The sequence below is a fragment of the Juglans regia genome, chromosome 14, assembly GCF_001411555.2.
Source record: "Juglans regia cultivar Chandler chromosome 14, Walnut 2.0, whole genome shotgun sequence".
Taxonomy (NCBI): Eukaryota; Viridiplantae; Streptophyta; class Magnoliopsida; order Fagales; family Juglandaceae; genus Juglans; species Juglans regia.
In genome coordinates, this window is record NC_049914.1 from 4,282,117 (window position 1) to 4,294,247 (window position 12,131).

Consider the following 12,131-nt stretch of genomic DNA (forward strand, 5'->3'; position numbering starts at 1 on the left):
TAGCAAAGAGATTATAAATGCTTGATAAATGTAAGATTCACACTTCTGTGTCTCTAATGTGGGAAGTAGCTTTTGATATGCAAACTCTAATTGATAAGAACCACCTCCATCCAACAATCCTATATATCGTGCAGTGACAGCGAACTTCGTGATAAAGGACACGCTGCTGATATTTTTCAAACACATACAAACACACAAGAAACGTGTCGTCTGTGCATCCATATATACACAGAAAAGGGGTAGCATTCTTGAGGCAGATTATGGGTTTGCTCCAGTGCATGCTATATTTTTTCATCCCCAGTTCTATTACATTCTTAACGGTTTAAGACAACCTGCACTGGACATATAGCAGTACCACGCTCAAGAAGGAAAAGAGTCGATTCTAGTCAATGATTTCACCCTCTTCTTCCTCGGGAATCTCAATTCCCACACCAATACTACCTTCTCTCCTAACAAAGCTGGACACTTCTTTCACTTCTGCATCAATTTTTACATCAGCATTGTTGTTGTCTTTGTTTTCATCGTCATCACTATCTTCACTCTCACCACCATCATCTTCAGCATCTTCACCATCACTCTCACCATCATCATCTTCAGCATTTTTACCCACAGCTGATGATTTCTCTTCAATTGCATCATCCTCACACCAACTTTCATTCACTATTACCAAAGGAAATTTGAGTGGCTTATCTGGCCAATCTTTGAAGAAAGAGTTCATCACCATGAACCTAAAAGCCTGCAACAAGCGGCGTTTATCTCTACCTATATCTGCACTCAGAAGCTTCTGCAGTAGCGTTGGCATTCTCTTGTTCAAAGAAGGGACGTTAGATGAATCCTTGTCTTCATTGTGAACAACAGATGAAACCTTCTCCTCTAGCCTCTGCCTCTTAGAAAGCCGATCTTTTTTGTTGCGTCTTCCCCTTTTATTAAACTTGTTTTGGAATCTCCCCTTCTTATTCAACTGCCTTTTGTTCTCTTCCCTTCCATGCTCTTGCTTCTCTGTATCTGACAGATAGTGGGATGGTACCTCTGCAACTTCAACTCCCAATTCAGCTTGCTTTGCTAAAATCTCCTTGAGTTGCTGGAAATTAATATTATAAGACATTTAATTCTATAAAGGAAACAAGTTTATAGAAATAAAACTAAAACTAATAGTAACCAGAAATAGCTGAAAACTAACAGTAACCAGAAATAAAACTGACATAGACCAATGAGAAAATGAAATGCCAAGGTAAGTAGGGATGTTTTAGACATTTCTCTCTTCTTCCTTTTCCCCCTTTCAGGGAGAGAAATATAGTTTCTCCACATTTCATGAAAAAGCAATATACATGTCATTTTCTGGGCTCTCTAATTAAATTGACATTATCAATAGAGGGGGAAAGATTACCTGGGGTCTTCAATCTGCCAAGGACCCTTAATATTACATTGTTATTAATAAAGCTATTACTTATCAAAAAAAAATCTTTATCCGTAAAATGACTATAGGTTCTACAATTTTTTAGGGAACAAAAAAAGAAAAAGCAAACAAACATTAACAGCATGGTAAGAACCTACTTCAGAGTGAGACTGGAGATTGCCAAAGGAAACCCTTCAGTATCATCTTGTGAGGCATAAAAACAAGTTCCCTGAGCACTTATGGTTTGATAATATACATACTGGTAGTGAATAATTATAAGGTATTAAAGAAACATAGCTATGATCACTATAACTCTTAAGCACATCAAGCTCCAACACCAGTAACTAGTTATTCTCCAGTTTCTTCTTTTCATGAATTTCTTTTAAGATGTTAAACTCTTTGGCCAGAGGGAAGGAAATGGAGCAGGATGCAAAGAGGGTGGAAAGGAAACTACCTTTTCTTCATGAGTTTATTGTCCGCACAAAGAATAATATTAGAGAAAGTAATTGGTGGGAATACACTAAAACAAATTTTTCTATAAGCATATATGCCAAAAGAGATTTTAAAATAAACTCTCTTCTCGCAAGCCTTTCTTTCCATCCCACCAAGACCCTTCTCTCATTTACTCATTCCATTTCCATCCAACCATAAAAGGTAAACACCTTTCTCTTCCTCACCCATTTCCCCTGTCCTTCCTCGCACTCCAACCAAATGATTACGATAGATGACACTTTGTCTGCTCAGTGTCTCATTGAATATTTTTTATTCTTTCTTTTTTTGATAAGTTGAATATATTTTATTTCTTTCAAGTAACTAGCTCTGTTTTAGTTGGCCAAAGTGTCATAAGGTTACGTTAAAAGACTGCTCAAATTTCATGCAAAGACACCAGAAGGAAAAGAACAAAAGAAAGATGAAAAGTAAGTTATTTTACCACTTTTCGTAGTTTGGCATCTCTATCAATGCCCCCAGAGTCTGATAGCTTTGCGGCCTGCTTCTGCAGATGATAAAACAAACCGTCAGAACATTGATATCAGATGGAAAAACATGGCAGGGAGGTCCTGAATTAAATTAAACCTTCTCTATGTTGGATTTTGATGGGTAATTCTTCTTTCGTGCTTCACGCCACAGCTGGACTTCTCGTTTTGAGTAGGTCCAAGAAAGAAATCTTCTTGTTTGAAACATTATGGAAAACACGCCCATGCAAAGAAATATGGTGACAAGTTAGATATTTTTTTTATCGGCACCGGGTGGGTGTCCGAGAACAACGTCCCGACTAAACCTGGGGGACAAGTTAGATATTTAAGAAACTGTATAAGTAGGAACTAATTCATTTTGTATGCCTGCCCCCCACCCCCAAAAATAAAATAAAATAAGAAACAAATAAAATGAAGGAATGTAGGGACCAGCATATGATCAAGCAGAAATTTCTTAGTAGAACCACAACCATCTACACAAGCTTAAAGTCTAGCATCTCCATATACAATAACGTCTACAACTTGAATGGCTGATTTGTAATGTGTTATATAGCAAGATGAAGCAGCAATTTACCTCTTTCGCTCCCTGGCTTGGTTGGTAGAATTAGCTATACCAAATTGTCCAGACCTCTCATTGCTCAGTCCTGGTTTTTTTTTTTTTGGTTGGGGGGGGGGAGGAGAAACAATCAGTCCATAGTAGAGAGAGAGAGAGAGAGAGAGGATGGTTGTCAAAGGCAATATAATAGATCAAAACTAGGGTTGAACAAATGCATGTGAATAAAATATTCCAAAAGCATAGAGAGAGAGAAAGCACCATAATAATAGATCAGTTTTTTTTTTTTTTTCAAATTGAGCTTCATCCAACAAGCTCTTTTGCAACCCTACTGGCACTTTTGGTGGTTTAGACTTGTCAAAGAATACATGTCAGACAACATTGCAGGGTCCAATGTTTTATTTATAATCATCCAGTTGTGGTTAACAAAATTGAAAGTCGGTCATACAAATTTCAAGATGAGATTTACTTGACAACCATAGCCACCAAAAAGCCATATGGTAAGCATACGCTAATGGCCCTATGATGTAGGAAACCAGGGCTTTGCATTGCAAAAGCCTTATTCATATGTCTAGGTGGAGCATTCGTTTGAAAAGTGCTTTTGCATGGGAAAGAAGAATCCCTCCTGAAGCACACAGCCACAAAAGGAGAGACAGGGGGGCAGGTAGGAGGGGGGAGAGATATTGATCATCTTCAATAATCTTGGACTGCCTAATATCTCTCACCTTTGGATAACAGCTTGGATTTCAAAACTGCTCTTCACATGCTTTTGCTAGTTTTCTAATATAGGCTAATTTGATAATCTCTAGATAAAGCTAATCTTGTCATCCTATGCTATTCACTTGTACCTCATAAGAATACAAAAAAAACTTAACCTTATCAAAAAGGATACAAGAAAGCTTGAACTATTCCCAACCCTAGGGGGTGTAGAGAAAATCTGAACATAATGTATAGCAGCAAGGTATAAAAGCACAAACCTTTTCCCTTGTGTTCGTAAGGAAACCCAGACTTTTTCTTTGCATTTTTCATATGATGAGACTGAGACTTGTGAGATCTGCATATATTAAATCGACACAAACTGTAAGCAACCAATCCAGGACTATGGAAGTAAAATGATGGAAAAAGGTAATCTACACAAGAAAAAAATATATATACCCCACTTGAGAGAGTCCATTTTTTGAATTCCTTGTGAATTTTTTGTTGGGTGAATGTTTCCAGTTGGAGCTCGGAATATTACTCCCACCCTTATCAGTAGGATTGCCCTATTATAATTGATAAAACTGAGTGCATTAAATATTTCAAAAAGATACCACAAAATTACTCTTGCCAAAAAATCATCCATTAATTCCTATATAGAGTGCAACATAAAGATACCTGTGACCATGTGAAAACAGGAGTTTGCAAGTTTTTAGTATGGGGTGGTTGAACCGGACATCGATTAAGTGGTGCGGACGAGTTCCCTTTCAATTGCTGAGCTGCAACAGGTCCATTCATTGTAGGTGGAGCAAAGTTTTGCTGATTCTGGTTATCTTGTTGCCCAACCTGATTACAATGTACAGGACCAAAATGCATATTCGGAAAAATAGAAGGATTTTGAGAAACTATTGCCTGGGTTGGTTGATTGAGGCCACCAAACATATGTGGAGGGCATAAAGGGATACCGTAAGGACCAACTTGAGAAGAAGCTGGCATTTGCAAGGGCACAAGTTGGTTCACATTTTGCAACATATTTGGAAAACCATACTGCCCATTCAGCAAACCCATATTTTGATTGAGTTGTTGATGTAAATTTGGAAAATTATGGATAAAAGGAGGCTGCGACGCATTGACTTGATTTGCATTCTGCATCAAATTGCAGAATTTTCCATTACCAGGAAACCCTGCAACGGGGTTCATATTGCATACGCTGTTTTGTGAAGCAAACCCCACATGGGATAGGCCCTGTTGAGAACCCAAATGGGGCATACCCAGATGATTATTTTGCAATGGAAGAACATGGCTAGGTACATTCATGAAACCAGGTTGAGTAATGGAAGGCCGCATGTTGGGGTTCAAATGGGCATTAGAATTACTCGGGGGGACTTGAATTTGAGAATTGTTCATGCCAAACTGGCGTTGAAATTGCATGGTGTTTTGCACTAAATTACCCGAATTTACAAGGGGAGGGTTTGATTGCATAACCTAATGAACGAACAAATTAAACACAAGAAAATAAAAAGAATTAGAAAAGAAGAATCAGTTTGAGATTGGATAAAAGCATTAATTTATAGATACTGTCTGAGAGCATCCCTAGAGAGCGTGATAAAGAAGGAAATAGAGTTACCTGTTGAGAAGGTGGAGTGGAGAGAGCATTAGTTTGCTGGCTTTGGTTGGGAAGGCGAGGGAAGGAATTGTAGGGAGGTAGCATCCTTGAGCATGGAGATCAAAGTAAAAGTTCACGGTATTGAAAGAGTGACTATGTTTAGGGTTTTAGGTTGTCAGTGGAATCAGGGTTTTAGGTTTTCTGATAGCGCAAAAGTCGTACGCAATAAGAGCATTCGCAATGGCATTTTATGAAGAGTAATTTTATATAAAAATACGTAAATATCATATAATTATTTAAAAATAAATAAAATTTATTATTAAAAAATTAATTTTTTTATATAAACTCACGTTATATTTATTTTTATCAAAATAATTATACGATAATTTTCACGATTATAAATATATTTTCTCTTTTATAAAATATAAATAAAATTGTCCAAAATTCCATTTCAATAGATTTTATATTTCATCTTTATTATATACTTTGCTATAATAATTCCGTTAGACGTAGAGGATATTGTTCACCATTCTAAAATATTTTAAATTAATTTTTCTCTCCTCTAAGTTTCTTTTCTCACTACTAGAGGGTTATCATATTTTCATTTTAACCTCTCATTTCATGTCATAATACTTAACATTTCATAGCATCATTGTAAAAAAATAAAAAGTAAAATCCTGCACCTTTGAGTGTAGCTACATTCTATGACTAGCGTTTTTTTCTTATTCGAATGAGAGGTGGGTACACAGTAAAATGGTTGTTTTGTGTATTATCTTTTCTTTTTTTTTAATATATTTTGAGAATATTCTCATAAATATAATCTCCTTTTTTTTAATCAATTTATATTTTAGTTTAACTTATAAAATTGGGTTAATTTAAAATAAAACATAATTATATGACATTGTATATGGAGAGACATTGCAAATATCAAAAGATATGAAAATATCATTGATAATTAAAGAAAATATTTGAAATGAATAAAAAATATTTAAATTATATAAAAAAAAAATAGATAAGCTAATATATATAGTATATTGTAAAAATTATTTGTAAAATAGAAAAAATAGATTTTGATATATATTTTAAAGGATAAAATGAAGAAACCATTGAGAATGCTCAAGGATCAAATATTTTTATTTATATTGCAAGTTGTAAAGTAATTAAAAGAAAAATATGATTTCAAAAAATATTTTGAGAATTGTAAAAAGGTATTCTATCTGTATTCTATCTGTATACTACTAATTACTAATGGGTTTGCTTAAAATCCCACAAAAACAATTACAAACTCGCTCAATTTGGTACATTTCATGAAAGGATGATAATTAAGAAAATGATAAATAGTAATTTTAATTTTTTTTAAACGTCAAAACTTTGGCCTAAAAAAATTCCAAAAGCCAATATACACACATACATTGACACACCATATGGCCTCGTTTGTTTTCAGAAAACATCTCATTTCATCTCATCTAATAATTACAACTTTTTCAATTTTTAATACAAAAAAAATAATAATAATTTAACTTTTTCAAATCCTAAAATAAAAATAATATTAAAAAATATATTTTAACAATACTTTATTCAACTTTTTAACTTTAATCTCATCTCATATCTCTAAAAACAAACGAGCCATAGTCCCGCGCAAGAAACTAATCTAAGACTTGACACTCGATATGCTTTTATCATACTAATGAGATATCACAGTATTATCAAATGCGGCAATTGAGAAAAATGAGCCATCTATCTCAATGGATATTAGTAACACAGATTCGTGCCGCTCTTAACCAGGAAGTCCCTCTATAAATCTCCAAGATGCTCTGCTTCATTTGATACATTAACCACATAGGATAAAAAATGAATATACTTCTCTGAAGAAATCACCTCCTTCCAATGTAATCATTGCTTCAAATTGCTGAGTTTTTCACTATATATCACAATAAGCAATTACAAACAAAACAGTTGCATCGCCCACTTCCCCAAGTTTCTGTAAGTTGATCAAGTTTACAGCATGTAGAAGAGGGCATTTGAGCATGAAATCCTTTCCTTTTTTTTATCTGCCCCGTCCATGGTTCGACAACCTTGTTCTATCCAATCGTTCCTAACCAGAACTTTGAAATTAACTAATTGGAACATCAAAACAAACAAAAAAAATTATGTCAGTTCCACGCAAATTCATAAAACTGAACCGGTTGTAATTTCTTTTGATTATTATTGCATATAAAATTAGTAAAGGATTGTTCGAGAAAGGGTTCCTTACCTAGAAGCAGAGGCTACCCTAACCCATGAAGCATACATACTATGATCTTTGATCCTGCAAAAATACATCAGACACGATATTAAAGAGAAATATGGGAGAAAAATAATAGTATCAAAAAGCTTCAGTGATATGACAGTGGAAAGAAATTTGACCACAAATCCTCGTCCTAACTATAATTGAAACAAAAACTCATTATTTATGAACATTCATCAAGGTGCAGCCTAGTAGTCGAAGGCCGGACTGGGGATGAGCTGTAGACTCAAATATCCTGGGTTCAATTTCACTCTAGGAATTCTCTTGGATTATCTAATACATGGTTCTCCAGGATTTACATTTTTTATCATATGCATCCAGGATTTAATACATAGGGGTGGGTCTAAAGGGCCTTGCATCAGTAAGCTTCCACGTTATAAAATATATATTTATAAGCAATAAACAGAAGATGGTAACTTAAGTTAAATAATTTAGTGAAATACCCCACTAAAGCAACTTAAGGTACAAACAACGATAAAAGGGGCCAGATCAAGAAAGTGAAATTGTGGTTTAGACAAGAATAATATAGTTTTTATCACTCAGTTTAGAAGGCTGATTGCTCAATTTTAAGGTTCTCTCAACTATTTGTTTTTTTAAGAAAGTGAGTTTATCTCACTGTTTCTAGAAATATCTGATGGAACACAATTCCACAACCATGCTAGTTTATCCTGTGTTGAACTGTGCCAGTTTATCTTTTTTTTATCAGTAACCAAAGGCATGCACACAATATACTGTAAAAGAGAAAATCAATTAAAAAATTGACTATGAGAACATGTAGGCATATTAAAAGTCAACTCAGTGTTGTGGCCATCGAGGGGACAAATAGTATCCAAGAGATGAGGAGAAAGATCATGAAACAAACTCAAAAAAGGAATATTTCACTTACAAGTAAACATCATCCGTATTGATGTCAGCGAAGAGGTTGATATAAAAGCGAAAGCCATCAGGACTTATGTCTCTGCATAGCAAACCTGCCATGTAGAATGGTCGGTTAAAGTACAACTAAAACAGTAACATCCCTGCAAATTTTTTTGCAGTAGCTTACCTTTGCTCTCAGCAGTTAGAAGATGTTCCTTTGCCATGCCAGGAGCAATTCCTAATGTCATTGCAGCATCACTTGGACTTATCCCAGTTCGGAGGGCATCCGGATTTGTCACAAGGGCCTTGATTCTTGCAAAAACCTAAATGTTATAGTACAAGTCGGTTATTTTGTCATGATATTTCAAATAGCGTCTGACATTGTGCAGAACACAATGAAAGAAAATAAATTTGATGAATTTTTTTTGCCAAGTGTGTATATTAAATACAAAAGCAGCAGTACAATTAATAAATTTGATTTTCTTGATTTGCTGCATGCCTTGTTTTGGGGAGAGGGGGGGTTCCCTTCAACATGTGTTAAGATGATATAGAAGCACATCCATTTCCATATACATTTGTCAATTACTCAGGGATTGAATTCTTAAAATAAATTTACAAAGAGAAATATTAGAAGTCTTTCGTTTGAATAAGTTATCAATGTTATAACCTTACCCACTTCCATATACTTATTTAATTTTACATGAATTTTATTGGCAGCTACCTCTGTATATAGATATGTTCAAACATCAAAGACGGAAGTGTCAGACTAACACAGAAGTACAATGGCATATCCAGAGATCAATTTATTCAACTTATGAATAGAAGTGAAGCATGGGGGTGTTCACCTCCTCGTCACTGTGGGACTTATTCTGGATGACCATGACTCCACTATCGAATTTCCGAAGCATCACCTGGCTGTGCAAGAAAGATATTTTTTATACCAAGTAAATAATTAAAATATCCAAAGTTATCTAGGAAAGGAACAGTAAGAGCTACATAAAAGAGTGTCCATTTCCCTCAGAATGTTTCGGTTGACTTGCTGACAAATTTACTTGAAATGTTTATGGATAAGTTTAAAATAAATGAAAAGGAACTCAAGGGACAACAATCTATAAAACATTCTTTCAGATTTTGCACCCTTTTCACAACCATTCAGCAGATTGCAACAAAAATAAATTCTATAAATGTTCAACATACACATCAAACTTCTCCCAGAGAGAACATGCCCGCAACAAATCCTCTGGTGAGATCAACTCTGTGAAAAAGGGAGATACAAAAACATATTTCACATTCTAAAAAGTGGACAATATATCAGTAACTTTTTAAAAAGGACCATGCTCCTAAGAAAAACAAGATACAAAAAGTACAACTAAGCAAACCTGTGCCTCGAGCACGGTTGAAGTGACAATAGACATCTATAAGATTCATCATTCCTCCAGCTCTCTCAAGTGGAATTCGGACAAAATCTGCCAACTAAGTGTTAAAAGATAAAGGTTAAAATTTTCTTTTCAAGAGAAATAAAGCAGAAGGTAACCAATATCAACACAAGAAGTTAGCAACTCAATGATAGAACACAATAATGATCTCTAATGCTCTTTACCAATGGTATACGACAAAGAAGTAGAATAGAAAGACAAAGAGAGAGAAGTAGACAGAGATCCATCTTCTGTGTTGTTTCACTTTTGTTTATCATTCTTAAAAAAATGATTTCTTCTACAATGGCATAAAAATAGAGAAGATTACATTATTTATTAAGCATCTGGTATGATTTTTTTGTCTATAAGTCACATACTACACGCAGATTGTTAACAGCAAATGGATGGACTAACATTATCCCAAAGCCCATTTTTTCATATGAGTAAAAAGTATTAATAAGTGCAAAAAGCAGAACCCAAGTACAAAGGGATAAATCCTGAGACACGTGTTCATGAGGTTTGATTAAAATAATTGAAAACTAAAGACTGCAATGAAAGAAGTCAAAGTAAGAGCAGTGTCCATACATTTCTCCCTTTCCCTTTCATTCTGTTAAAACTCGATAACAACTTTATGTAGTTTCCAGCATCAGCTCAGCTTTCAACATATATATTTATTATTTACATTCAATTCACAAAAAATGACAGGCAAGTGCTGAAGTTGACAATAGGAATGAAAAAGGAATCATATTTCTAATTTAAATCCTCGATTCTATTTGTTTATATCACACTCTTGATACCATCCTAATACAATCAGAAAGTTTTCAGATAAAAGGATACTAATAAGACTATCTACAAATAACACATAATGCAGAGAGAATACAACCTGACGGGACAGCTGTTGATGATATAGCGCACCAGCAGACTCTTTCGTAACCGGGGATATTATACCAACACTCAATAGCCAATCTTGCATCTCTTCTTTGGAACCCATCTCTTCATCATTTGTGGTGCCAGTTTGAGAATTTGAGCCAGTCAGAAGTTTTTGCCTCATTTTCTCTGCTAGCATCACCATCTCTTTAGCCTTACTCTGAAAATCCAATATGGTTCTAATACTTATAATGGAAAAAGCAAAGAAATTAAACGATATCATGGCAACAACTACTAACTGCTCCATCGCTCTTAAACTCAGAATTCGAACTATTTTCTTTTCCTGTATTTTCTCATGAATTTAGGAAAGAAAAGCATACTTGCATTATTTGGTCTCCAATAAATATTTACTGAATAATTATAATAATAACTCCACAAGAATTTTCCCACATAACCACGTCCAACAGTTTTCGTGCATTTATGCGGATTTTCTAAGCAACCAAAGAGACACATATCACAGAGTGTGACAAGCACATAAATCGTTAATCATAAATATAAACGAACAAAGACACAGAGACACATTACCATGAGAGCATTCAAATCCAGGAACGCCTCCTGCAGGCTCTTGTCCGTACTCTCCCACATCTCCTGCTCCTTCCTAAGTATCCCCGACACGCCCACCATCCTCAACGCCCCTTCCCTCGTATAAAACCCGCCAGAAACATTAGCCGATCCAGACTTAGACTGGGAATCCCCTCCCCTACCCGACCGGGTAATCTCGCTCTCGCTCTCCTTCTCCCACGCCCTCGCCCTCCAGTTCTCCCAGAACTTCCCCAGAAACGCGTCGCAGTCGCCCTTTCCCCTCATGACGATGGTGATCGCCACCGATCTCGGACCCGGGTTGAGGGAGGCCTGGAAGCGGACTCGGGGGGAGTGGAAGATGGACTTGAGAGACTTCTTGGAGGAGTGGATGTGGGAGACGGAGGAGAGAGGAAGGGAAACGGCGGATGATGGGGAGGAGGTGGAGGAATCTGGAGGCAGCCAGAGGAGGCGGTGGGTGGTGAGGATTAGGAGGCCGGACTTGAGAGAAGGGAAGTCGGAGAGCTCATCACATTCGAGGTCAACGGCGGAGACTAGGGAGCACTCAATTTCGTTTTCTAAGAAGACCGGCCGCCCGCTGCTCGTTTGCTGCACCGTCGCCAGCCACTTTCCGGCCATTGATGTAGCAGTGGACTTGCGCTCTCTCTCTCTCTCTCTCTCTCCACAGATGGCTCAAATTAAGGTGTTTTTTTATTTTTATTATTATTGTTGTACAATAAAGGCTTGATTTATTTATCTTCTTTTAATGAGGCTGTGATTATTCAAAAAATTAGAGTAAGTTATGTATTTTTAATTTAATTATTCTTTAAACAAACTCTAGATCAAGATGATCTACATATATATTGGGCGTTATTTACGATATTTTTTTAATTTATGCTA

At 35.7% G+C, this 12,131-nt stretch overlaps 2 protein-coding genes across 2 annotated transcripts; both read right to left on the minus strand.

The window, feature by feature from the left end:
* Positions 1-52: 52 nt before the first annotated feature.
* Positions 53-5,456, minus strand: LOC109020885. Its single transcript, XM_019003409.2, has 8 exons — positions 5,247-5,456; positions 4,298-5,104; positions 4,079-4,185; positions 3,901-3,977; positions 2,945-3,014; positions 2,471-2,561; positions 2,328-2,390; positions 53-1,081 (listed from the first exon to the last, which is right to left on the minus strand). Exons 1-8 carry the CDS (start codon positions 5,328-5,330, stop codon positions 383-385), a joined length of 1,998 nt encoding a protein of 665 aa, XP_018858954.1. The 5' UTR covers positions 5,331-5,456; the 3' UTR covers positions 53-382.
* Positions 5,457-7,118: 1,662 nt separating this feature from the next.
* Positions 7,119-11,953, minus strand: LOC109020887 (vacuolar protein sorting-associated protein 36). The gene is made up of 9 exons (XM_019003412.2): positions 11,238-11,953; positions 10,669-10,872; positions 9,750-9,843; positions 9,568-9,625; positions 9,216-9,285; positions 8,558-8,693; positions 8,399-8,483; positions 7,480-7,533; positions 7,119-7,342 (listed from the first exon to the last, which is right to left on the minus strand). Exons 1-9 carry the CDS (start codon positions 11,868-11,870, stop codon positions 7,339-7,341), a joined length of 1,338 nt encoding a protein of 445 aa, XP_018858957.1. The 5' UTR covers positions 11,871-11,953; the 3' UTR covers positions 7,119-7,338.
* Positions 11,954-12,131: the final 178 nt, after the last annotated feature.

Coding starts and splice junctions, on each gene's coding strand:
- LOC109020885 (XM_019003409.2), bottom strand. CDS start 5,330: ATGCTACCTCCCTACAATTCCTTCCCTCGCCTTCCCAACCAAAGCCAG. Junction 3,015..3,900: donor TTACGAACACAAGGGAAAAG/GTTTGTGCTTTT, acceptor AAAAAAAACCAG/GACTGAGCAATGAGAGGTCT. Junction 2,391..2,470: donor CAAAATCCAACATAGAGAAG/GTTTAATTTAAT, acceptor TATCATCTGCAG/AAGCAGGCCGCAAAGCTATC.
- LOC109020887 (XM_019003412.2), bottom strand. CDS start 11,870: ATGGCCGGAAAGTGGCTGGCGACGGTGCAGCAAACGAGCAGCGGGCGG. Junction 9,286..9,567: donor CTCTGGGAGAAGTTTGATGT/GTATGTTGAACA, acceptor TTTCTTGCACAG/CCAGGTGATGCTTCGGAAAT. Junction 8,484..8,557: donor TCTAACTGCTGAGAGCAAAG/GTAAGCTACTGC, acceptor TCTACATGGCAG/GTTTGCTATGCAGAGACATA.